Genomic DNA, 27,948 nt, shown 5'->3' with positions numbered 1-27,948 from the left:
GCAAGAGTATTCCTCTTCATTACTAGAAGGGTATTAAAGACAAAGCTGGTCTAATCAGTAACCCCAGGCCCTTGTCTTACTGAGAAGAATAAAAATGAACATGCAATTATTTGCCATTGTGGAATGTGTTTTCCCCAGTAATAATGCTGTATGTAATACTAAGATTTCTATAGCCTATTTAATCTAGAATATATACATACATGCACATGCAAACACATACACACACACATATATAGTTATATATAGCATATAACTATATAGTTATGTATAGTTGCCTCTTGTATGGTATCCAGTCAGGTGTCTTTACTATAACTGGAAGTCAAAATTATATTAATTGAAAAAAATGTTACACCAGTAGAAAAGGTGGAGGGGGGAACAGGAGAATGAAAAAGAGGAGGAGCAAAAATGAAAATTCACTTTTAAACAAATGTAATTTTGGCTATATGGTTACAGGTATAGGTTCTGGCTGAAAATATTTCAATGTCTGCTTTAATGTAAATTATAAGTATTCCAGAAGACAGATCATTTTATTTTATTTTATTTTATTTTTTTGAGGGGGGGTCTCATTCTGGTCCCCAGGCTGGAGTGCAGTGGTGCAATCTCGGCTCACTGCAATCTCTGCCTCCTGGATTCAAGCAATTCTCCTGTCTCAGCCTCCCGAGTAGCTGGGACTACAGGTGCCCACCACCATGCCCAGCTAATTTTTGTATTTTTACTAGAGATGGGGTTTCACCATATTGGTCAGGCTGGTCTCGAACTCCTGACCTAAGGTGATCCACCTGCCTCAGCCTCCCAAAGTGCTGGGATTATAGGTGTGAGCCACCGTGCCTGGCTGACAAGGTAATTTTAGGAGCCACTTTAAAAAGTTTCCGGAACTGTAGTTTGTATTATTTCAGTCTCAGTCCCATACCCCATGAAAAATTTAGGGCATTTCATTGCTACAAAGAATTTTAAAGCAGAATCAATCCATGTAATTAAATCTTAACATTTATTAAGTGCTTACTGTATGCCAGGTACTTTTACTTTTCTAATCATTGTACAGGTATTAATTCATCCAAATCTTACAAAACTCTATGAATTATTGTTTCCATTTTACAGATGAGGAAATTGAGGCACATATATTGCCCAAGATCTCACAGCTAGTGAATGACAGTAAGATTCACACTCAGACCATCTGATTCTGGAGGCCTCACTTGTCATTTATGTTAATCTTTCTTAACATGTTTCATGCTAACTACAGACTTAGTTATCTCCATATGCATCTTCCAGGTAAATGGTTTATCATGACAACATTTAGACCTGTTTACATGTTTGGCACTCATTTATTGAATGATTACCTACTACACACTGAAATTTGTTAAGTTTGTTTCTAAAAGTGACAAGCTTAGTTTTAAAAACAATTCATCTTCTTCTGCTCTCTTTTTCACAAGAGGTAGTTGTTTGGATAGTAACCTTTTGAGAACCAAAATAAGTGAAGTAGAGCTACTTCTGTGAGAATAAATGGTGGAGGGCCATTCACTCAAGAACTTGTTTTTAACAGGTGTCAGTTGTCAGTATGCAAAAGCAACAAGGTATACCAATGTAATTAATGTTCAATAAAAGCATAAAATTTATTTATATACATTAAAATCTTCCTATGTAACAAAAGGCATGTTTTATTTTTATCTGCCACTTTTCTTAAGTCAGTACACAATTCCCTCTTCTTTCTCCCAGGCTTGATATGAGGTTAGCTTTTCACAATTGATACTTTGCAGGGGTGGCGGGGAGGGGAACAGGCAAAATAAGTGAATGGGAAAGCACTCAGACTTATTATTTATTAATTTGTGATATTTTAGCCTTTCAGTGACTTTTTTCATGCTATTTTCTCCAACTTCTGTGGGATGGGGAAAAATTGTTTGGAGTGACAACATTTCTCTTTTCCATTATTATTTCTTGCATGATATTTACAAACAATTTTTTTGGCATCATCTCACTTCGAAGATAAAGAAAGCAACAGTAAATATCAGCCTGCATATTGGAAATTCTTCTAGAGAATATTATCTAGACTTCATGAAACAAAAGAGGAGCTAAAATTATGCTTTTTGTAAATCTCAGATAGTGTGTTTGGCTTAAAATTTGCTATCCCAGCACTTTGGGAGGCCAAGGTGGGCAGATCACGAGGTCAGGAGATCGAGCCCATCCTGGCCAACCCGGTGAAACCCCATCTCTACGAAATAAAAAAAAAAAAAAAAAAATGAGCTGGGCGTGGTGGCGGGCGCCTGTAGTCCCAGCTACTTGGGAGGTTGAGGCAGGAGAATCACTTGAACCCAGGAGGCGGAGGTTGCAGTGAGCCCAGATCCGGGCACTGCACTCCAGTATGGCGACAGAGCAAGACTCTGTCTCTTAAAAAAAAAAACAAAAAACAACTTTCTATTGTGTTAAAGTTAACTAGCAAGGAGACTCTTGATTCCTAAGAAATATTAATCTTATATCCCCAAATATATTTCATGTGTAGTTCAACACATGAAAATTAGATGCTCTGAATACGTTTTGGGGTTAATGAGTCTATTAGAATACGTGCTTTTTGTATAGCAGCCTTGGAGAGCTAGCCCAGCCAGGCCCAGTTGCTGCTGTTTCTCAAGCACAGGAGGCTGAGAGTGGAGAAAAGTGCTCTGTAAGAAGGCTGAGCCCCTCACTGGAGGTGGAACTACTACCCTACACGTCTTGTTTAGATGTTTAGATGATATGCTGAGAACCAAATCTACCCTGTCAGCTTACTCTTCAAGAACAAGCCAAGCAACTGAAAACTGAGTCCACGCTCAGCTAAGTCAAAGCCCAGGGGATTACTGGCATCATCACCCACCCCACCTGGAGCATGACAACGTCTGTGAGAGAATAAGAGGTGGGTGGGGTCACCACTATCTTTCTCTTTCTGTTCTCCAAATTATAATAAACAGTCTCTTTTCCTCCTCTAAACATTTTAGAGGAGATTAAATTCAGTTGAAATATCTTGAAATTCCTGTGGCTGGTTTACAAGTCACTCTGGAAAGTTATGCCCTGGTATAAATTTAGCAGCTATGTTTTACTGTAAAAAGAAACCCAGGGACATAGCTTATTAAGAAAATGTGGTCAAAGTGAGAATTTTCTTTGGTTTTATGAATATAGATATTATATTACAAAATTAGATTGATATCATTGAGCTTGATACTAGACAGTAAATAGTATTTCTTAGGAAAAGGTTAATACATCATTAAATTTTCAAAGTTGAACACAAAATCTCTAACAAATTAAATTTAAATATTTCCATTTCAATATCAATGCAGACAGTTCATGGTAATGAAGTACATTGAGAAAACTTGTTCTTTAAGAAAACAAACTTCTGGGTAAAAGATAGTAATATTATATCAGCAAAAAGATATTTTCATCAAGAAAGTTGAGGGCTATAGCATCATCAAGATAAAGATCAAATAGCATGGAGGCTAAAATAAACCTGTGTTTTTTTGTGGAGGTGGTCAATAGATATTGGCTCTGTTGCTGGAGATCTTGAATTTTAAATTCCGGTGATCAGGCCAGCTGATGAAGCAGAAATGTCACAGCATATTTTACTAAGTCGAAGATAGGCAAAAGTTATGAAAGGGACATGGAGAACCTGGTAGAGCTCTGCGTACTGTGCTGAATTAATAAATAGAGAACTAACTTAAGGTGGACAAAACTGCTGGGTGTCTCTCAGGCTTCTAATGTTTTCAAAATGTATTTGAAAACTTAAAAGCTTATAATAAGAAGACTAGTCCAAGTTCTGTTTACTTCCTTTAAAAAGGAGTCAACGTTTGAGGAGACAATTCTGTACTCCCACAACAGGAGAAATGCATCCTTTTACCGTGTGAATAATTGAACCAGAGTCATTGCCCACTCTTCAGGAAATGGCTCATGTAACCTTTTGGCCGACCTGTGCTTCCCAGTGCACTTACCTCTTGACATCCACCTCTGTAAACTTTTATTTGCATTACCAAATATTGACTGCAAACAAAAAAAAAAAAAGAAAAAGGAACCTCCCTTATACAATTACAGAACGTTAGAGCAAAAGAGAACTGAAAGATGATCTCGTGTAGGCCACCATTTTATAGATGAAGAAACAAAAGCACAGAGTGACTTGCCAATGCTTCACCAAGCTGGCACAGCCTGGCCTAGAGCTACATTCCCCTGTGTTCCAGCACCAACATCATGGATCCTCTCTCTCTCTCTCTCTCTTTTGAGACAGAGTCTCACTCTGTTGCCCAGGCTGGAGTATAGTGGCGCAATCTTGGCTCACTGCAGTCTCTGCCTCCTGGGTTCAAGCAATTCTCTCGCCTCAGCTTCCTCAGTGGCTGGGACTACAGGAATACTGCCACCACGGCCAGCTAATTTTTTTTGTATTTTTAGTAGAGACGGGATTTCATCATGTTGGTCAGGCTGAAGATCCTCTCTCTTATTGTTTGATGAAAAAATGTATTAGGCACTGGGAGGATAGAAATTAGAGAGCCACAATACTTGATATCAAATCCAGTAAGTACACATGTAGTTACTTACATGTAGACGACCCTTCAATATTTTATTGTACTCTGTACACTGTCGCTAAAATGATCTTTCTGAAAATGCAAATTGTAATGTATCTATCCTTGTGTAAAACCCTGCAGTGGCTCCTTGCTGCCTATAAGGTAAAGCTTTCCCCTTGTTCTCCAGTCTCCTGTCTAACTGGGTCTATGCTCATGCTCAGGATCTAGCCATACAGAACCAATTGCTTTTCCCTAAATATAGCAGGCTCTTTCATCCTGCCAGGTCTTTGCTATGCTGTTCTCTGCCTGGAATGACCTCCTTTCATTACCCTCTAGGAGGGTTATCTCTCTTGTAATAGATTTCCTTAGGCTTCTCTCCTTCCACCTCCAACCCCACAGGGAGAATTAACCACTCCTTTCTTCGTTTATTTGTCCTGCCCATATTTCTCCTACAGCACCTATAGTGCTTTGTAACTATTTTATTTTAATTTAATTTAATTTAATTTAATTTAATTTAATTTTATTTTATTTTATGACATCTTGCTCTGTCGCCCAGGCTGGAGTGTAGTGGTGTGATCTTGGCTCACTGCAAGCTCCACTTCCCGGGTTCACGCCATTCTCCTGCCTCAGCCTCCCAAGTAGCTGGGACTATAGGCGCCCACCACCACGCCCGGCTAATTTTTTGTATTTTTAGTAGAGAAGGGGTTTCACCATGTTATCCAGGATGGTCTCAATCTCCAACCTCGTGATCCACTCGCCTCGGCCTCCCAAAGTGCTGGGATTACAGGCGTGAGCCACCATGCCCAGCCGATTGTTTTAAAATACATAAAAGTACTTGCCATTTACACTTATGTCTTTCTCTACTAATTGAAGATAAACTCCTTAAGAGCCATCTTTGTAAGGGCCATCTTTATCTTTGTACCCCTAGAATCTAGCTCAGTGCCTGGTTCAGAAGAACTCCTTTGAATGAACCGTCCATAGAGGCCCTTACATCATGCTATGGGAATGCAACAGAAGGAGCAGTGAACTGTGCTTGGAAGAGTTTCCTTGGAAGCTGAAGCATGTATACCAAATAGAGGAACATCAGGGAAGGGCAGGGGTTGGTTCATAGCTGGTCACCAGAATAGAATGCTCAAAGGTACAGGGGCCTGAGAAGTGGTAGAAAGGTTGGCAGGTTTGGGAAATTTGAGGATACCTGAGAGGATGGACTGTGGGATGTGGTGGTTTGCTGTTGTTGTTATTGTTAAACTAGAAGAAGAGGCTACGAGCTAGTCAGGGGCTGTATGTGAAAAGGCCTGGCAATTCATGCTGAGAAAGGAGTTTTGATTCTATTACAAAGAGTTAGAGAAAGAAGAGTTTTGAAGGTCAGTATTCAAGAGTAAGGATGATTGGATATGCCTGTCAGAGAGCAAGGACAATGCAGTGACGAGGAGAGGTAGCTCCAGGGAGGAGTGGGACTGCAACTCAGAGTCTGCGTGGGGCGTTGCTGGTCCGAGGCTTCAGAGAACTGAGAATGGTCCAGGTGAAAACTAATGAGGGCCTGAGACAAGGCAGTGGAGATGGAGAAAATGAGAATGACTGGAGAAATAAACACAGCAGTGGTGGAATGGTGAGTCGCAACCAGTTGAAGGTGGGGGAATGAAGGGAAATGAGGAGTCAAAAATGATCCCAAGTGTTTATCTTGAATGTTTAAGCAGATGGCGTTGTCCTGATATGGAATGCAGAAAAATAACATTGAGTTGAGTTTGTGATGCTTATGAGATACTTAAATGAAAATGTTGAGAAAGCAGTTGAAATTATGTGTCTCACACTCAGGAGAGTTGAGGGCATGAGTCTCTCTAGGTAATAACTGATTCCATAGGAGAGGATGAGAGCATCTGAGAGCATGTGAGGGCGAGAGAAGAAGGTCTAGGATGAGGCCCTTGGTTAAGGAGGAGAGAGAGGAGAATGAGACAACAAAGAAATCCAATGTAGAGTCATGAGAGCCATAGAAAAAGAGTTTATTCACACAGAAGAAAGAGTTTGTAGTGTTAAAAATCAAAGAAAGGATATGGATTTTAAAAAAGGTTCTGAAAGAACTGTAATATAAGGCTGCAGACATAGTCATTGGGGGCTGGAGGCAGTCCAACATAAGCCAGCGCCAGAGTTGAGCCAGTGAATCAGAGACAAAAGGCTCCTTCTCTTTTTTAGTCCCAGCCAGTTCATAAGCCTGAGGTTGAATTGCAACTATGATTTATGCTAAATAGCTTCACCTAATTAGGGCTGGTAAAATTGAAGTGGTTGGAATACCTCTGGCAAGAACTTGATAAAAATTTGAGAGTCTTTCATATTAATTGTAATCTTCGTTTGCGTGAAATGGGATGGGTTAAGGAGAAGTAAAAGAAAAACGTGAAAAGGAAGGCACAATAAGAAGTATTTATTCTCTAAAGGAAAATGATGTACCAAAGAGTAGTCCCAGAGCTCTTCCTTCTCCTGTCTCCACATAGTCTAAGGTCTATTTACAGGAAAAAACATAAGCTAGCATGACCAATATAGGTTTCAATGGGCGAGCAAAAAAGAAAAAACAACAAAAAAGGCCTTCATGGCCAAAAAGGAAAAAGCAATTGCAATAAAAGCAAAAATTGACAAATGGGATCTAATTAAACTAATGAGCTTCTGCACAGCAAATGAAACTATCATCAGAGTGAACAGACAATTTACAGAATGAAAGAAAATTTTTGCAATCTATTCATCTGACAAAGGTCTAATATTCAGAGTTTACAAGGAACTTAAACAAATTTACAAGAAAAAACTACCCCATTAAAAGATGGGCAAAGGACATGAACAGACACTTCTCAAAAGAAGTCAAACATGTGACCAAAAACATATGATAAAAAGCTCAACATCACTGATCATTAAAGAAATGCAAATCAAAACGACAATGAGATACCATCTCATGCCAGTCAGTATGGCTATTACTAAAAAGTCAAAAAACAACAGATGCTGGCGAGGTTGTGGAGAAAAAGGAATGCTTTTACGCTGTTGGTGGGAGCGTAAATTAGTTCAACCACTGTGGAAGACAGTGTGGCCATTCCTCAAAGAGCTAGAGGCAGAAAAAACATTTGACCCAGTAATCCAACTATTGAGTATATACCCAAAGGAATAGAAATCATTATATTATAAAGATACATGCATGTTTATGTTCATTGCAGCACTATTCACAATAGCAAAGACACGGAATCAACCTAAATTTCCATCAATGACAGACTGGATAAAGAAAATGTACATATACACCATGGAATACTACGCAGCCATAAAAAGGAATAAGATCATGTCTTTTGCAGGGACATGGATGGAGTTGGAGGCCATTACTCTCAGCAAACTAACACAGGGACAGAGAACCAAACACTGCATGTTCTCACTTATAAGGGGGAGATGAATGATGAGAACACATGGACACATGGGGGGAACGACACACGATGGGGTCAGTCAGAGGGGGGTGTGAGGGGAGGGAGAGTGTCAGGAAGAATAGCTAATGGATACTGGGCTTAATACGCAGGTGATGGGATGAATCGTACAGCAAATCACCATGGCGCACATTTACCTATGTAACAAACCTCCACATCCTGCACCTACGCCCCTGAACTTAAAAGTTGAAGGAAAAAAAAAAAGTAAAAAAAATTAGGCACTTATAAAAAATGTGTTCCAAATCCCTCAAAACTCTTTTAGTAAGGGACTTACTAAGTATGGAGATTTCAAATGTGCTATGTGGATGGTGCTAAAATTGAGAGTAAGCATTTAGAAATTTTTAGAGCAAATTGAGAATGCTGTTACATACAAGCACACTGTCAGTGGACTCATGTCAATGAGCAGGGTATGGACTGGTTTGGGTGTCGTGGAATTCTCATAGTGAGTCACAGGTGGCATGACCTGTGCACTAGTCATATGCAGGAAGACACTTAGACCACAAGCTTGGAAATTAAAAAAAAAATTAACCACACAGATAGTCTGAAAAGCACTGCTTTAGATCACAACCAGTTTATAAGTTAAGAGTCCCTACAGCTTGTTTGGTGCAAGGAAGTTGACAGCTTGAGCACACACCAAAAAATTCAGATATAAAGTGAGAGGAAATTTGAAGCCATTGTAGAAGATATGAATTGGAGATGGAACTACCCAAAATTACCTTCTATAAGGATCTTCTACATTAAATGTAAAGTAGCTTATTTTTTAAATTGTTTCATTCATTATGATATGAACAGAGTCTATAACAGAACCTGGAACATGATAGGCACTAAATAAATATTTTATGAATATTGAATTAGTTGTTCTAACGACATGGTGGAGAATAGCTTGAGAAGGGGAAAGGCTAGAATCAGAAAAAGTGGCTAGGAAGACTTTAAAGACTGACTAGACATAGGTTGATGGGCGGACTAGCCTAGTGGATACAGAAATTCAGAAAATACGAATCTGAGAAATATTGGGAGGAACTTCCAGTTTTTCCCATGTCAGTAAGCACATGGCCATTCACCAAAGTCCCAATCAGGAAAGTGGGGTCATCCTTGACTCTTCCCTTTCTCCTTGCTCCTCATAGTTGGTCACTTTCTGAATCCTAAATATCACTACCCTGCCTTCTCCTACTACTCACACTGCTTTAGTTCAAGCCCCACCACGTCCCTCCAGAACTTTGTGACAGCTTCCTTCAACAGTCTCCCTGCCCTGGGCTCTTCCCCATTAAGCTTTTCTTCCAAAACTGAAAATTCAGTGTTTTTCCTTTTTTGTGTGAAACCATAAAATGGCTCCTGATTTACCTTCTAAACTTCAGCAATACCTAAGCTTCATGGTAGGGGTGCTCCTTACCAGGCCCTGTGGCACTTGCCTTGCGTGCCAGTGTATTCTTCTGCTCCTTACTTGGTGGTTCTTAAACTCAAGCAACACTAAACTACTTGTAACCCCTGCTCCGAGGGTTTGCCATGTTATTTCATGCCTCTGTGCCTTTGCTTATACTATTCCTTCTGCCTGGAATGCTCTCACCCCCAACACCCTGGTTGCTTTTCCATCTGTATTCATTTCCTGTTGCTGCTGTAACAAACTATCATAAACCTACTCTTTTTGAGGTCAGAAGTCTGAAATGAGGCTATTTCGTGAGGCTAAAATTAAGGCATTGGCAGACCTGCATACCTCCTGGAGCTGGAGGAGAGACTCTGTTCTTTGTCTCTTCCAGCTTCTAGCCACAGTTTTTGGGTTTTCTTGTTTGTTTCTTTTTGGCTTTGGCTGATGGCCCCTCATTGTCACATCTCTTTCTCTGATACTCCCGCCTCCTTTTTCTATAAGGACCCCTGTGATTACATCAGGCTCATCTGAATAATCTAATCTTCCCATCTTCCTTAAACTTAGTCATATCTGCAAAGTCCTCATTGACATGAAAGGTAACATTTACAAGTCTGGGATGTGGATATCTTTGGGAAGCCATTACTCTGCTTACCACACCACCCAACCCCAATTCATCTCTTAAAGCTCTGCTATCACTTTTTCTCTGAAACATGTTCTGCTCAGAGCGAATCACTCTCTATTTTGTGTTATATACATACTACCTTCACTGCATGTGTCGGCTTGTATTGCACATAATAAGTTTTAAAACACATCTACCTCTCTATTATATTTTGATTTCTTGAGGGGACAGCTTATTTATCTTTGTATTACCAGCAGTAAGCATGTTACATGGTATATAGTAAGTAGTATGAGCTAAATTTACTGTTTAAAAATGAACGTTAAGCAGTGCAATGATCCATTAGGCATGTAGGTTTAAATGGTGACTACAGCTGCGGTACATTCCTAACTTTCCAGGGTCATTGCCTACCACTCCCCCTGCCCCTCTTGCCTACTTCTCCTCCAGTCACATGGCCTTTCTAACCTTCCTTGGTCATGCTGTTCCTGTCCCATCCTCATCTCTCTGACTGTAATGCCCTTCTTCCAACTTTTCTTTTCATAAATCCCTAATTCATTCTCAGAGCACAAATCAAAACTTTTTCCTTCTGCAATGCCTTTTATTTTTCTCAAGACAGAATTAATCACTTCCTGTTTTGAGTTGCTACAGATTTTGTACAGATCTGTATTACATATTTCACCTTGTGTTTTGCTTGGTTATATCTATATATATCTGTTCCATCATAATAGATGTGTATAAGAGACAGATATATATCTGTTCCATCATAAGAATGTGCAAAAGTCGTATCTTGTTTATATCAGTGCTAGGCATATAGCAAGCACTCAACTATGTTTATGACCTTAAAGCGAACATATAAACAGATGAGAATGGAGGGGCAACAGAAAGGAACCAAAAGATTAAAAGAGTGCCTTTGATAAAAGATAAAGAGGAAGGAAGAGACCGAGAAGACCCTCAAAGACAGCATTCAGAAGACTCTAGAGGCAGAGTGTGATGAAGGCTGCAGTTAGAGTGGCTGACCTCTAATTAAAGAGGAGAACATGAGAGGCAGCACCACATGCAATGAGCTGCAGGCCTGAGAAAGAGAAAGGCTGTTGGATGTGACCATGAAGAGATCCTAATGGTTTTAGGAAGCATAATGAGAATGTCCAGTCAGGACCCTGGGTCTGCTCCTGTTTTAGGTTAGGAGAGATTACGTTAGGTTAGGATCTCCAGAGGATAAATGACTTAAGGAAAAGGAATATCACACCTTATATCCGATCAACCTGCTTGAATGCCTGAGGCCATGAATACCTCAGCACAGCTCCAAGTCAGTTTGGAAGGCTTGGTTCTTTCATCTGATACCACGACTTCAAAGTACTAGGAGATGTAGATGGTTCTCAGGGAATACAGGAGCCAACATAATGTATTCCCCTATAATAATCAGAGATTTTCATCAATAGGGCACAGTCGACTGGGTAGTCCAGGCTCCTGAGGAACAAAGGCAAAATGTCTAAATCTGGCTTCAGACCTGAGAATAATTTCTCTTTCATGGAACTTTTCTGAACGATGAGATTTCTCTGTATAAGGCATTCTCTGACCCAGTGGACAAATATTTCTCACATCTCTGCCTGCCTTGAACCTTGCCCTCCTATCTTCCATCAACACTGCTGTCAGCTGTATTCTTCAACCTGTGCCCTGTTTGGCTAACCAGTATGGCCAACTGTCTGTCTTTACCTTTACTAAGCCTGATCTAGACAAACTTCTATGCCTGACATCTGCAGCAATTTTTGCCCAAATCGATTTTGTCTAGCATCTATTTCTGTTTTCTACTTCTGCTGTGTCCTGAATCAGTCTGCTGTGGTCTGATAGGTTGCACATTCTCAATGGGAGTGAGAAGTGTTCTTGGGGGATAAAACACAACTTAATTTTTTAAATGCACAAAGTGCAGATATACATACAATGCATAAACTGATATCACAATATATCTGTGTGTATTAGGGCTCTCCAGAGAAACAGAACTGATAGCATATATTGCATATAGATATACAGAAATAGATTTATTACGAGAGATTGGCTCATGCAATTATGGAAACTGTGAAGTCCCATGATCAGCTTGTCTGCAAGTTGGAAGCCCAGGAAAGTCAATGGTGCATTTTAACTCCAGTCCAAGCCAGAAGGCCTGAGAACCAGGAGAGCCAATCCTGTAAGTCCCAGTCCAAGTCCAAAGGCCCAAGAACCAGAAACACTACTGATATCCAAGGGCAGGAGGAGATGGATGTCCTAGCTCCAGAAGAGAGAGTGAACTTGTGCTCCCTTCACCTCTCTGTTTCATTCAGGCCTTCAAGGGATTGCATGAGGCCTACCCACACTGCCAAGGGTGATCTTTTACTCACTCTACCGATTCAAATGCTAACCTTTTCCAAGAACACCTCCCAGACACACCCACAAATAATGTTTTACCAGTGATCTCATCTCGGCAATCCTTAGACCGCTAAAGTTGTCACATAAAATTAACCTTCACACTATGGTACCAAAATTTCGTAGAGGACAGCAATCTTTAAAAATGTCTGAAAAGCCTCCTTAGGAAGGCAATGATGAAAAGAAAAGGGTTGAGAAACACTGTGATAGGTGATGAGGCTGCAGTTCCTGTAATGGAACATAAGGAGACTGGATGGTGAGGAAATGGAGGTAGTCACAGTTGATTATGTGACTGAGAAGTAGACTATTGAAAGAATTCCAATGCAGCAAACAAATTATGAGCACTTATGATGTGCCATGAACTGTGTGAAACCCTTTCACATTTGTTAGCAAAGAGCTTCTCCTTTAGTAGTAAGGTACATATTCCTTGCAGAAACAGCAGCGACATTTTCCATTGAGACAGGAGCCCACCTACCTCTCTGCTTCAGCAGCCTTTATGCTAATTACTCTTTTGGAAGTAACTCCTCATTCACGTTTTGCAACATAAGATAATGAGAAACACAGCCCAGATTTTGTTTGTAGAAGCTCCTTTCACGGCAGCCTTTCAACAGGTTGGGTAACTTAAAAGATGCAGTTGTAATCGTGACTAACTCATTAAGATGCTTGATGGGCATCTTAATGAGTTAAAAAACCTGGACATTTTTAACCCACTTTTGGAAAGAGGCAAGAAAAATATAAGAGTGGGAATAATCCAAGGAAAACAATTTGAAGTCTTTGAACAATAGACCCTAGAATTTCCTTAGCTTGAGATAGGTTAGGACAAGAAAACAGAATGTTGCTTAAAAGAAGCCCAGTGATCATTTGTGTCTACTTGCACTTCTGGAATATGACTTTTGTTGGTTAGTTGGTTCATTTTGACTTAAAAAACGTTTTTCGGCCAGGTGCAGTGGCTCACACCCATAATCCCAGCACTTTGGGGGGGCCGACGTGGGGGGACCACGAGGTCAGGAGATCGAGACCATCCTGGCTAACACGGTGAAACACCGTCTCTACTAAAAATACAAAAAATTAGCCTGGCATTGTGGCGGGTGCCTGTAGTCCAAGCTACTCGGGAGGCTGAGACAGCAGAATGGCGTGAACCCGGGAGGCTGAGCCTGCAGTGAGCCGAGATCGCGCCACTGCACTCCAGCCTGGGTGACAAAGCGAGACTCTGTCTCAAAAAACAAACAAACAAAAACCCCACAACATTTTTCTTTGTTCTCTCTCCGTACTCATTAAGAATTTACTACTGAGTCTTTATGTTTTATCTCAGGCAGATCAATGCTATGTATTTGTCCCCTGAACTTGACCCCTGTGCTTTCCTTCTCTCCTGCTTTCCTACTCTTGTCATGAGTGCTGAGGCAGGGATGATGTTGGGGTGGAAAGCTGAAGGGTGAAGATGAATGAGCCACAGTGTCCACTTAGAATCTACAGCCAACTCTTGGCAGCTTATCCGTGGTAAATCTTGTTTCAGCTTCTTGTTGACTTTATCACCCACTCAATGTGCTTAACTCTATGATGGATGTTATCACCAGCTCTGTTTATTCACAATGCCAAGAGCACCAGTGGAACAGGGAAATATTCAGGAAAATCCACTTTATGGTGTCAACTTGACCAGAAAACAAAACACAACTCCATCACTGTTTTATTGAATTTGGCATCATTCTAGAAATAAACTATCATTTATATTTTGTCAAACAAAAAGAAGAGGAGAAGAGATTTCAAAAGCACTGCTTCTGGGGAGGGTCTGGATCAAAGGTAAATGTGTGACTTTAGGTGACAGAAAAGCACCTCCACTCAGGTGCATCTAACTTTGAGGGGGCACTGACTACAGGACAGTAGAGACAAGGGGCACTCATGAACAATCAGGCAGCTTTTCCAATTCTGGGTCCTTTTTCCAACTGTAGTATCAACACATATTTTTAAGTTTCATAAATTCTCGGAACATTAAACATACCCATTCAAACAGTTCTTTCAATATGGTGGGTATTTGTAGGCCGCCCTGGAAATCAGAACACCGTGAATTTAATTCCTGCTATGACATTGGCTGACTCTGTAACTTTCACCTTTTTTAGTTCTTCAAGATGATATAAATAATGGAAAACATATAGGGCTTTAAAATGGTTGCAACATAGGTTCAAGTCTGACCCCTACCACTTATTAGCTTGTCAACCTTGGATAAGTTATTTGACTTCTTTGAGCATCAGTTTCTTTATTTGCTAAATGGAGATAAAGATATCTATCTTGCAGGAATGTTGTATGGAGCTAATGAGATCATGTATGCAAAACACCCAACACATAGTTGTCACTTTATAAATGGCTGTTCTAGTAGCCATTTGCACACAGATGGGGAACGGCTAGGTGAAAAAAGGCATGGGCTTTCTGAGCTCATTAGTTGATAGATGCTTCCTTAACATCATAGTTTTATTAGATAATGAGGAGGATACAGCCAGCCACATAGGAACTCAGGCCTGTTTTATTTCTGCAGGATCTGGTCACCACAAGAATCAGAATGTGCAGGGGTAAGACTAAGGAAGAGAGAGAGAGGAAGAATGGGGGTGGGGGCAATCTCTTCTTCCTGGCAGCAGAGAAACCCCCCAGCATTCCTTCAGTTGCAGAAACCAAATGGAAGGCAAATGGCTGTCTGCTGGTGGTGCATGCACCAAGACAAACTACTAAAGTGTTTCCTGCCCAGTCCCCACAGGTGTTGCTTCTCAGCTTTAGATAAGTCCTCCAGCAAGTACTTTGCTGAAAGTAAGAAAGACAGCTGCATAACTGCCCAGTCCACAGAGCTGACAAACCACTGTGTCATCAAAGAAAGAGGGAATCATGGGAAATAGCCTGTGGTTCACCCTTTAAGGCAGGGAGTCAGGAGGCTGTGAGGTGGCACGTTTGATTCTTGCTCATTAACAAAGTTTCTCTTTGTGTCCTCCTCCTCCTCTTTGCCTGCTTGCCTGTTCCACTGGGCAAGCAGCAAGTGCCTACTCAAATCATTATTTATCAAATGTGTACTATGTTCTCAACATTCATTCAATACACCTATATTGAAAGCCTTTTATGACAATAACGAAAATAATACGATAGATTCACAGTAAGATTCAGAGACTGAAGCAAGTCCCCATATAGTAATCACATGTTCAACTAGTTGTTAAGTGGTATATATAATATTTAGAAACCAACCGTGGAGGGCCTCAGGAAGAGGAGCCAGGAAGCTGAGGAAGGCTTTGGACAAGAGATGACATTGGAGTTAGGCCTTCACCCCAAATTCCATAGGTATTGGTCCATTTTGCATTGCTATAAAGGAATACCTGAGACTGGGTAATTTAAGGGAAAAAGGGGTTTATTTTGGCCAGGCGTGGTGGCTCACACCTATTATCCCAGAACATTGGGAGGCTGAGGTGAGTGTATCACTTGAGGTCAGGAGTTTGAGACCAGCCTGGCCAACATGGCAAGAGCCTGTCTCTACTAAAAATACAAAGAGTAGCTGGGTGTGGTAGTGCAAGCCTGTAATCCCACTTACCCAGGAGGCTGAGGGATGAGAATTGTTTGAACCTATGAGGCAGAGGTTGCAGTGAGCAGAGCTTGCACCAGGGCACTCCAGACTGGGTGACAGAGCAAGAATTTGTCTGGAAAAAAAGAGAAAAAAAGAGGTTTATTTGGTTCACAGTTCTGCGCCTGTAGGTGAAGCATATTGCCAGCATCTGCTTCTGGTGAGGGCCTCGGGAAGCTTGCAATCTTGGTGGAAGGCAAAGGGGAGCCAATGTGTCACATGGCAAGAGAGGGAGCAAGAGAGAGAGGGGGTGTCAGGCTCCTTTTAAACAACCAGGTCTACTGTGAACTAACAGAGTGAGAACTTGCTTATCACCAAGGGGATGGCACTAAGCCATCCATGAGGGATCTGCCCTCAAGATCCAACACCTCCCACTGGGCCCCACCTCCAACACTGGGGATCACATTTCAACATGAGATTTGGAGGGGACACACATCCAAACCATATCACTATGGCTCCACTATACCACTATAGATCCAGGGGAGGACGGGATGGGGGAGGGCAGGGAGCAAGGGAAGTGCACATATGGAGGTGAAGAGGACATGAGCCCACAGCATGTCTGGGGACCGGCTAGTAGCTTGATGTGCTTGGAACAAAGGCTATGCAATCCTGGGCAGCAACAGCGGGAGAGGTAAATGTGGTCGGATTGCCAAGGATTTTCCATGCCAGTCTGTCCAGTTTGGGCTCTAACTGTAGAGAATGGGGAGCCATTGGTGGGTTTTAAGTAGGAAGTGATGGGTTTATACTTGTATTTTGGACAATCCTGTGGGCTTCAGGGTACTGAATGGACTAAAAGAGAGGCTAAAAGCTGGGAGACAGTTAAGAGGTCACTGAAATTGCCAATGATGTCAAATGCTGCAAACTCATCAAGGAAAATGAAGACTGATAATGAGTTCATTGCATTCGTCAGTTAGAGATCTCTGATGACATCTAAAAGTAATTTCACTATAACGACTGAAGCAGAAGCTGCATTACTAAGCCAGTGGTTCTCAAAGTGTGGTCCCCAGATCAGCATCGGCATCACTTGGGAACTTGTTATAAATGTAAATTATCTGGCTCAATCCGCACCCCTTCTAAAACTTTGGGAATGAAGCCTAGCAATTGGCATTTTTATAAGTCTTCTGGGTGATTCCGATATATGCTAAAGTTTGAGAACAACTAGCCTAAATGACTCTTTCTTCATCTCTTCCCCAAACGTTCCTTACTCTTATGACACCTGAACTATTTGGTACTTCCTAAGTAATCATTAATATAGTTTCTCAGTTATCTGCATAAGTTGTTCCTGTCAGTCATGTGCAATATATGCACAGTCTCTGCCTGGTAATATTGCACTCATTGTTCAAGGCCTAACTCAAATGTCACTTCCCTAGGAAGTCTCTCCAATTTCCTCCAGGCAGCCCCCCATGGATACTTTTGCACATATTTATGTCATAAAATTTATTTTATTGTGTTGTGTTGATTTGGTTTACTGTCTTCCGTACCAACTAGAAGCTCTTCGGGAGTAGGGACTACTTTATCGATCTCTGTTTCCACATTGTTTTTACATAGTAAGTGCTCAATAAATGTAAGGAGGGGAAGCTGTAATAAATTGCAGAAATAAAAACAGCAAGGGACAAACACTCTTTTAAGAGGTTTGGAAGTGAAAGATGAATTTGAAATAGAAATACAATAGAAAGTATGTGTGTGTGCGCGCGCGTGTGTGTGTGTGTATGTGTGTGTGTCTGGAAGAAAATTGTTGGCTGAGGGATAAAGCCAGTAGAGAGGGAAAGATGAATGATGAGACAGTGGGAATCGGTGGGTAATGAATGCAAAATGGTCCTGGAAAAGGCAGAAGGGAATGAAATCAATGGCCAGTGCTGAAAAATTAGCATTGAAAGAAGGAAAGACTCTTTTTTTCTGAGATACAATGGAAGGAAGTAAAGGTGGGTACATAAGTGATAAGTTGTGAGGTTGAGAGGGGAGATAGTAGGGAGTCCATAGATGGCCTGTCAGTGTAGCAATGGTGACGGCTAGGGAAGGTTTTGCAGGGGAGGTGATATTTGAACTAGGAGATGTCTTTAGTGAAGTAGGAAGTGAAGCCTTTTGCTGGGAAGAAAATGGGGAACAGAAAGAAGGAAAGAGGCTCCAGGAGAGTGGTGAAGACTTGTAAATGCCAGGGAGGGGATTGGAGAGCAACAGCAGGGGATTCTTTTGGGCTGAGCCATTGCCCTGATTCAATTATAAAGAAAGAGTCCACTTATTATCCCATTGTGATGGGCAATAAAAGAAGTATGGAGGGATTGTCCCCAAAGGCTGTCTTTGAAATAAGATGGACAACTTCTGGATACAGATCCCAATACTAATATAGAAAGTATTCTAGCTCTATATATTAATTAAGGCTGGAATATTTTGCAGACAATAACAACACTATAGGTATGGCAACTATGGACAACAAAGGAAAATATTTATGATATATGAATTACCTAAGAAATCTGGATAAAAATTATATGTATGTCAGCCAGCCATGGTGGCTCATGCCTGGAATCCCAGCACTTCGGGAGGCCAAGGCGGGTGAATCATCTGAGGTCAAGAGTTCAAGACCAGCCTGGTCAACATGGTGAAACCCCATCTCTACTAAAAGTACAAAAATTAGCTGGGCGTGGTCGTGTACGCCTGTAATCCCAGCTACTCGGGAGGCTGAGGCAGGAGAATCACTTGAACATGGGAGGCGGAGGTTGCAGTGAGCCGAGATCGTGCCACTGCACTCCAGCTTGGGTGACAGAGCAAGACTCCAACTCAAAAAAACAAAACAAAACAAAACTCTATGTATGTCTTGATTACAACTCTGTAAGAATATACATATGAAGAACAAATGAATAAAACACACGAAAATGCTATCAGTGGTGGCATTATAGGTCATTTTTCCTTTAAATTTTAAACTGATGTTTTAATGTTTATAATTAGTTGGCAATAAACAGAATTTCTTTCCTTGCTGGCTTTAAAAAATGTATTAGGAACACTTAGAAGAGAGTATTTCAAAATAAAAAGTTGTAAGGTGAAACCAATCAATAGAATTGTCTGAACATATCTCCCATATGAGGGGCAGATGCCAGGAAAAGAAGTCCTTAAGTAGCCCCAGAGTTGGAAGCTGACAAGCAAGAGGTTGGATGCCACAATACAGAAGAGCACAAAAGAGGTATATGATCTAGCCCTTGACTCACAATGAACTTGAGAGACTAGGCTTACAATAAATGACTCGAGGATAACTTATTCAGTGGTTAAGTTGGTCATCTGAACAATGGATGAGACTGGATCACTGAAGCAGCAACCTGTGGGCAGGTGGGACAATGCAGAGGTCAACTATGTGCCATCGGAGTTGATCAGATGGACCTGGGCTTAAATCCCTGTGCCACTGCTTAGCTGCTGTGTGAGCTCAGATAACTTACTCAGGTGTCACTTTTTTGCACTGTGAAGTAGAAATAATAATACCTACTCATAAGCTGTTGAAGCATAACCAACAGTAAAGCAGGTAAAGTGCTTAATATAATGTTTGACACACAAAATTGCCATTATCATTATTAACGCTTTATTGTTGTGGTTATGTATGAGTATTTATGACGGAAGAAACTGATTTGGACTAGGGGCACAATGAATTCTTTGGAGGGACTTCAGGGAGGTATCTTAAGGGCCGTGAGAGAGTCTCAGGGGGGCAGTGAGACTCCCTCACTGCTGGAACAACGCTGTGGGCTCACCCTAGGCCTTCGGGAGGGGAGAGAGATGTGCAAGGAGGAACTCCATGGTGGTTCTTCTTTTGCTACTGTTTGTGCTACTTCCCCACTTCTAAACAGGTGCATAGTACTCCAGAGCACCCTTACATCTTCCTTTCCCACTCTTCTGTTCTGTTTTTCTTCTCTTCAACTCTTCTTACTTCCCTTTTCTCCTCAAAACCAAGTAGTGGATGGGTAAGGAACTATACTACCTTTTGTGTGTTCTAACTTTGCCTTTTTTTTTTTTTTTTTAAATATAATTTAAAGGTTGTCTTCTAACTTCAGCTTTACCTAAGTAAGCCCGGGTTTACCCTATCCACTTCTTCCCTTATTTTTAAAATATCTATTTCCCCAACCATTGTCTTTGGTAAGTACTCTCAAATGACAGTCATCAGCAGAAAGGTAAGGATTTCAGGCCATAAGAGTCTGATTAAGGAAGGATTTTTTTGAGGTAGCTATATCTTGCAAAAGAAACAGAGGTGTGAACTGTTTGCAGGGCTCTTCTCAGCAATGAGGTGTTCCTTCTGGATTCAGATATAAATCTTAATGGGGTAAACATTCTAGGTCTTACTACCATCTGTTCTTCTCTTTCTGCTTAGACTGTTAGTATGTGTTACAAGAGGAAAGGAGGCAAAGGTTTGAAAGAAAAATGATTGGATCAGTTGTCTGAGAAAGAGGATAAAGTAGTCATGTGACATTATTCTTAACAGAGATTAGAATGATTAAAAACAAAAACACGTTGGTATCCAGGATATTCAGGTACAACCACCCCTCACCTGCTGATTCCAATTTCACATTCCATTCCACATTGATGAATAATAATAATGATGTACTTTTAGCTTTGTCAGAAATCCTATTTGCATATTTATAAGGTCATTATGTTCAGTTGTTGCTGATATCTGGTCTGAGTCCAGCAATTACCACCTCTGTCTCTTTGCACACACTAGTAGACATACACACCACTGATTTGTACTTTCCTATAAAATTACTCTTTCCCTTTTTAATTAGAGTGTTTTCAGAAGCAAACCCTATCGTTAAGGCCATGTATGCTTCCATTATAAATACCTGTTGCCAGCCATTAATTATCTCCCGATGAATTACTTACTTAGAAGGAGATTTCTTTTTTTTTTTTTTTTTTTTTGGAGACAGGGACTCACTTTGTCACCCAGACTGGAGTGGTGGAGTGGTGTGATCATGGTTCACTGCAGTCTTGACTTCATGGGCACAGGTGATTCATCCACCTCAGCCTCCTAAGTAGCTGGGACCATAGGTGTGCACCACCATGCCCAGCTAATTTTTGTATTTTTTTGTAGAGTCAGGGTTTCAACATGTTGCCCAGGCTGGTCTTGAACTCCTGGGCTCAAGCGATCCTCCCGTCTTGGCCTCCCAAAATGCTGGGATTACAAGTGTGAGTCATTGTGCCTGGCCTGTGCACACTACTTCTTGTAATGGGATTTCTCTTCCTTACTTTTGATGCCCCTACTCTCATACTTAGTTAACCATTTTGAATTCCACTTAATAAGAAAAGTTTCCTTCTTCTTCTTCGGGGGACTTAGATATAATCTGCACCTAGATGGTATGAAGATTTTCCATATTTTAAGGTAGAAACTTTCTGTGTGCCTGAATCTTGCTGTCAAAAATGTCTTGGCTAATCATGAAGGAAGAATATAAGAATGTGAGTAAAAACAATTCAACAGTCCCTGAGAACAACGTGAATAAATATCCAAAATTGCATAACCATTTTAGTGACTAAAGCACTGAGACTCATCCAATAATATTGTGGTTTGATAATTACACAGTTGTGAATTTATGATACTGTAAAATTGGGGAGACATCTTGGTGCATACAGGTCAACCCTTTCATACATCATACGCGAAAAGTGCACACCTACTTAGGAGTTGAAGTGTAATACCTCCTAGCATAAAATGCTTAAAAGAATTAAAAGAAGATTTTAAGGTAGTGATACAGTGGGCATTCCTATATGAATTTTCCTGCTTATCTCATGCATAGCAGAAGATGTGAAATTTCTAGGTAAGTTTTTTTGACAGGGTCCTGCTCTGTCCCCCAAGCTGAAACACAGTAGTGGTAACATGGTTCGCTGTAGCCTCAACCTCCTGGGATCAGTCAGCCTCCCGAGTAGTTGGGACTAGAGACATGCATCACCATGCCCAGTTAGTTTTTGGATTTTTTGTAGAGACAGGGTCTCACTTTGTTGCCCAGGCTGGTCTTAAACTCCTGGGCTCGAGCAATCCTTCTGCCTCGGACTTCCAAAGTGTTGGGATTACAGGCATGAGCCACTGTGTCCTTCCTTAACATCAATCAAATTGAGATAATCACTTTCATAAAAGGGCAAAACTAGGTCAAGAAGCCCATTGTATTAATGTGTCTTCACAGTGCTGTAAAGAACTGCCCAAGAGTGGGCAATTTATAAAGAAAACAGGTTAACTGACTCACAGTTTAGCATGACTGGGAAGGCCTCAGGAAACTTACAACCATGGCAGAAGGCAAAGGGGAGGCAAGGTACCTTCTTCACAAGGCGGCATGGAGGAAAATGAATGCAGGAGGAACTACCAAATACATAAAACCATCAGATCTCATGAACTCACTCATTATCAGGAGAACAGCATGGGAGAAACCGCCCCCATGATTCAATTACCTCCACCTGGTCTCTCCCTTGACACATGGAGATTATAATTCAAAATAAGATATTGGGTGGGGACACAGGCAAACTATATCGCCCATATCACAATTACTTATATTACTGATTCCCTTAATTAGAGCAGAGGGTGTAGGATCAGTGGAAGGGTCTGGCTGGTTCTTAATTCTCAGAGCTAGTTTGAATCCTGAGGTTAACTTCTTGCCTTCTAGAACTTGTCCTGTGTTTGGCTGAACTTTGTGAACCTTTCAGAAAGTAGGTCTTTATTGAGCACATACTCTATGCAAGGCAAAGAACCAACTACTGTGGAGTTTACAAACATCAATAAGGGGTAAGAAATGACTCTCGTCACATGGTTTACAGTCCAGCTGTGTAGGCCACCACAGTTCATATCTTTCAGGCTAGGGCCTGGATGAGATGAAAGTGGACTCAAAATTAATCCCATGCACTCTACTTTCCCATATCCCTGTGCTTTATCTCTGTTTTAGTTATGTTATTTGTATGTTGGCTTCCCTCAATGCTCTGTGATCTCCAAAGAACAGGGGCTGGGTTTTATTTATTTCTGCATTGCAGCAGAGCCTAGTATGTGCTTTGTAGAGAACAGGCTCTGAAAAATATTTTAAATTAAAAGAATGTATTCACTTGTTTATGTTTCCCAGTTACAGTGGGTCAGCTTGTTCTGTACTAACATGGAAGTGACAGGAAGCTGGTGTCCCTCTATGCAGAGGTCCCCATGCTAAATATCATCTTGGATGTGCTTCACACTGTTGCACAAAGGGGCGGTGGAGTGAGACTGAGTAAGAGGACAGAAATAGTGGGGGGTTTGTCTCAGCTCACTAATTACTTATTTAACCTTGGGCAAGATACTTAAAGCTCTATCTCAGTTTCTTCATCTGCGAAATGGGGATAATAATGACTGGGGTGCCTATTTCCCACGATTGTTTTGAGGATCAAATGAGATAATATACTTAAAAGTGTTTCTGGAACGTCTAAATCACTGCACAACTGCAAGGCATTATTAAAAGAAATCTTCCTTTTAATTCCTGCTTCCACAAACATCTCATCACATATCCTTGGGTTCCTGGGTTACATGGAGAGATTCGTGGTGTAGCTCAATCTGTGCATCATAGCTACCCCAGAATCTCTTCTTCAACTTCTCCAACACAGTAAGACATTCTTCCAGTCTTGCATAGCTCCCCAGTTTATATAGATATATATGTTCCTCATTCAGCATTTATGTAAAACGTATATTATTGAGCACTTACGTGATAGAAACTGGGGCGAAACAGAAAATAAGACAGAGCCCCTGCCTGTGCGAGTTTTTTACAGCTTATTGGCTCTGAGAGGACAGACATGAGAACAAATAAGTGCCCAATTCTGCATTTGTTTTGGAAGGTAGTTTTATGTAAGTTTAAATTAGTAAAGATATAGATGTACATTTTTAGTTTTGATTAAAACTAAAACAATTGGTAGCCCTTATTCATATTTTTCTATCATTAAAACTTATCTTTAAAACATGTCTTCAGTCATATTTTTCCCTTACTTCCATTCATACTATTTACTCTTTACTTCTCTTGTCCTTACCAGAATGTATGCAGTAAGTTTCATATTGTAACACATTTAACAAAAGTTATATGTGAACATAATAGCTGCTTTCTTTAAAACGGTTACTTTGAGAAACTGCATACCTATTTTTTTTTTTTTTGAGACAGAGTTTCGCTCTTGTTGCCCAGGCTGGAGTACAGTGGCACGATCTTGGCTCACTGCAACCTCTGCCTCCTGGGTTCAAGCAATTCTCCTGCCTCAGTCTCCCGAGTAGTTGGGATTACAGGTGCCCACCACCATGCCCGGCTCATTTTTTTGTATTTTTAGTAGAGATGGGGTTTCACCATGTTGGCCACGCTGGTCTCGAACTCCTGACCTCAGGTATCTGCCTGCCAAAGTGCTGGGATTACGACATGAGCCACCACACCTGGCCTGCACATTTATTTTAATAATGTTGTCATAGCTACAGTCACTTCTAGAGTTGCTCTTTGGGGATAACTATCTTATATTCTTCTGAATATATTTTAATAGTGACAAAACTTATCTTTGCAAGTGATTTTTAAAATTTGTATGCAGCCAAGTCACTATGAATTATCTTTAGTGAGTAAAGAGGAAGATGAAACTGGTAACACTGTGGGTAAACAACTGAAAAATAGTGTTATCTTTCTCTGAACATATTTGCACAACAGAAATTCCAAAAATGTTTTGACTACGCTATTTTTGAAAAGAGTTTCTAGTATTCCAATGTGACCACTTTCACTAACAGTACTTGCTTACCATAAGTGCCTGCTAACATACAGTTTTGGAACTTCATAGGTCTATGCCCATACTGATTTGCACTTGCTTAGTGTTGTTTTACATTCTAGTTCAACATCTATTATGTGATAGACACTGGGGATGAATAGGCTGTGGTCCTTGCCCATGAGGACCTCAAAATGTAGTTGAGAACACAGAAATACAAAGTGTCCTGTGTGAAAAATAAATATCGGTGTAAGATAAAGAAGTGGCAGTGGAAGACAGTGGAGGGACTGTCTGTTAGGGGTAGGAATTTATTGCGATGTCGGCAAAGCCTTCTTTGGACTGAAGGATGAATTATGATTCGAAGTTCATTACAAGGAGGAGGGAAGGGGACTACAGGAGTCATTCCAAGCCAAAGGAACAGAAGGTACTGGGACAGCAACAGCAAGATATGTTTGGGGGAATCTCAAGTTAGTCAATACTGTTATTGTGTGAAGTTCACAACAGGGGCAGGGAGGACAGGAGATGGGGCCCAATGACGAAAAGGCCTTGTATGTACCATTTTTAGAAGTTTGAATTTTACCCTATAGGAGTCAGGGTAGGATTTCCCATCCCAACAGGATTGTAAACTCCCACATCCAATTAGTCACATCCCCACTTTTTTTTTTCTTTTTCTTTAACATTGTCTCAGATCCATTCCTTCTGAAATCTACCTCATTAGTTCAGGTCTTCTTAAATTTGTGCCTGGACTGTTTCACTAACTCTTGACTGGTCCTGGGGCTCCAGTTCACCTCTTGCTCCCAACAATCAATTTTGTACAGGATTATCAGAGCAATCTTCCTTTCCATCAGTCTCAACTCTGTTTAAAAACTTTCAATAGTTTTCTGTGACCTAAGAGGTAGCTGCCTCCCCACCCTTTCAGCTTGCCATTCAAGGCTGCATAATTTGGTTCCAATCCCCTTTCCCTCCTTGACTCCTCTCACTGCTAACAGAGCCAGAACTCGTTTACTTACTCTTTTGACTGTACCTTTGCTTTCATGAGGGCTCTTTCCTGGAATGATATGTCCATACAACTATTGCTGTTGTTCTTACTTTTAGCTCTTTTCTTAGTAGCCCATTTGTACCCAGGCTTGATCACACCCCCTACTCTCCTGCCCTGCAAGTAACTACTATTCTGGTTATAGTCTCTTAATATCTATATCTATATACATGCATCCACAGATAATGTGTAGTATTGTTTTGAAAACAATATGCATAAATGGTATACTTTGTCTCCCTCTGCGATTAGTTTTGTCACTATCATCTAGTTTTTAAGCTTTACCCCTATTGGCATAAATATAGTCTTTTCAGTTAGTGTGTTGCATTTCATTTTATAAATGTACCACACATCATTCATCCATTCCTCTGAGGGTGGATATTTATGTTGTTTTCAAGGTTTTGCTATTACAGTGTTACAATGAATATCCTTAGCTTAGCTGGTCTCGTCTTACACAAATTTTACTGACCTTTCAAGATCCTGCTTTCATCCCAGCTCCTATGTGAAAGCCTTCCCTGAATCCCCCAGCCCACAGCGGCAAAGTCTTGGTCCTCAAAGTTGCTTGTGCATCTTTGGTATCATTCCACTGCCAAACACACAGCTACGCAAAGTAAGGCACTTAAGAAATACTTGCTACACGGATGAACAAATGAATGAATGAATGGGGCAGCACCACTCCATGATGGCTCTATTCCTTTTTAATGGACTTTGGCGCCTTGGCCCCCTTTTCTTCTTTGACAGCACTGGTCCTACTCCAGCGCATTCCTCTAGCTAGCAAAGCAGTGTGTGGATGTGTGGGTGTAGGGGGCGATACAGACCTCACTGGATGAGGGCCGCCTCTCCCTGCAAGTTCACGATCCCGGCAAACTCCAGTGCTTGAAGTTCAGAGCCCTACCCCACTCCCCTCCGCCCCAACGCCCCTTGGGCACCGGCCCGGCCAGCGAGGCGCTGCAGCCCTGATCGAGTGAAGGCGCTGCGGCCCCCGGGGCGGCTGGAGAAGGATGCGGCCGGCACCGATGACTCGTAGTAGATCCCTCCGCGCAGAGCTCGGGCCGGCGCTTCTTCCTGCGGGAAACCCCTGGGTGCCCAAGGCGGCGGGGCCGAGGCCGCGGCGACAGTGGGGCGGGGCTTGCGGTGGGAGGAGGCGGCTGAGGCGGAAGGACACACGAGGCTGCTTCGCTGCACACCCGAGAAAGTTTCAGCCAAACTTCGGGCGGCGGCTGAGGCGGCGGCGGAGGAGAGGCGGACTCGGGGTGCGGGGAGTCGAGGCATTTGCGCCGGGACTTCGGAGCGTAGCGCCAGGGCCTGAGCCTTTGAAGCAGGAGGTGGGGAGGAGAGAGTGGGGCTCCTCTGTTGGGACCCCCTCCCCATGTGGATCTGCCCAGGCGGCGGCGGCGGCGGAGGAGGCGACCGAGAAGATGCCCGCCCTGCGCCCCGCTCTGCTGTGGGCGCTGCTGGCGCTCTGGTTGTGCCGCGCGGCCCCCGCGCGTGGTGAGTATCGGGCTGAGGGGCGCTGTCCGCGGCGCCCGGGGCCGCCACCTAAGGCGACCCTTCTCCCCCTCGGTCCTCCTCTGTGTGGGAAGGCCAGGCTCGGCCGTCGGCGCAGAGCGAGGCCACTCGCTGGGTTCCCGAAAGTTTGGACATCGCCGGGGGCCCCTCCCGTGGCGCCCCTGCCAACCCCCGGGGTTCCCCGCCGCCTCTGCTCCCCGCGGCCCGGGACCCCTCACACGCCTCCTCGGCCGGAGGGAGGCCGGCAGCAAGTCTCAGAAACTCCCTTTTCCTAGTGTCAGGGTGCGGGGAGGTGGGCAGTTTTGCCCTTCAGGTTCCGCGTTTCCTGGGGTCGAGCAAGAGCCGACGGCGGGCCTCGGAGGGGCTGAGCGAAGGAATGCCAGATTCTGGCGTGGAGAGCGGGGGGCAGGGCCGCCAAGCCAAACGGCCTGCACCTTCGTAGCCAGCTTCGGCTTTGCCGGGGGGCGGCACACGGGCCGTGTGTGTGGGCTTGGTTTGGATGGGGACGGGGTTTTGCGGCGCGCCTGAGTTTTGACACTCCGATCCCACCGAAAGTCCGGAGGAGCCGGGTGTACTGCTCGTGTCTTTGAAAGGTGGAGGCAGGAGAAGTAGGGCAACTGGTGTGGCTGCATGCTGAGGCACATGATTTAAAAATCTCAACTGCTGTTATTCTTTCCGAGGCGCGGAGCTCTGCTGCTCTTTCAGGCTGTGTCCAGACGCAGGAATGTGGTGTGACGATCACCAATTCCTCCAACCTGGCAGCAGCATTTGCTGCTCCTTTGGCATGGCTGGGGGT

At 42.3% G+C, this 27,948-nt stretch overlaps 1 protein-coding gene across 5 annotated transcripts in view; it reads left to right on the top strand.

Moving 5' to 3' along the window:
• The window catches only part of LOC105533882 (notch homolog 2 N-terminal-like protein), a 105,126-nt gene that overhangs the window by 4,187 nt on the left and 72,991 nt on the right, over window positions 1-27,948 (top strand). For 2 of the 5 annotated variants that reach the window (XM_011972463.1, XM_011972462.1), the window contains exon 1: window positions 25,894-27,134. The exons of 1 other annotated variant lie outside the window; for it this stretch is intronic. In XM_011972463.1, the coding sequence (XP_011827853.1) occupies window positions 26,645-27,134 (490 nt within the window). In that variant the 5' untranslated portion in view covers window positions 25,894-26,644. Of the gene's footprint in view, window positions 1-25,893; window positions 27,135-27,948 lie in introns of those variants that run through there. 2 more of the 5 variants (XM_011972468.1, XM_011972464.1) reach the window with 1 other exon arrangement.

Source organism: Mandrillus leucophaeus, unplaced genomic scaffold, assembly GCF_000951045.1.
Source record: "Mandrillus leucophaeus isolate KB7577 unplaced genomic scaffold, Mleu.le_1.0 Scaffold1292, whole genome shotgun sequence".
NCBI classification, from domain to species: domain Eukaryota; kingdom Metazoa; phylum Chordata; class Mammalia; order Primates; family Cercopithecidae; genus Mandrillus; species Mandrillus leucophaeus.
This window is presented reverse-complemented; position numbering and strand designations above follow the sequence as displayed.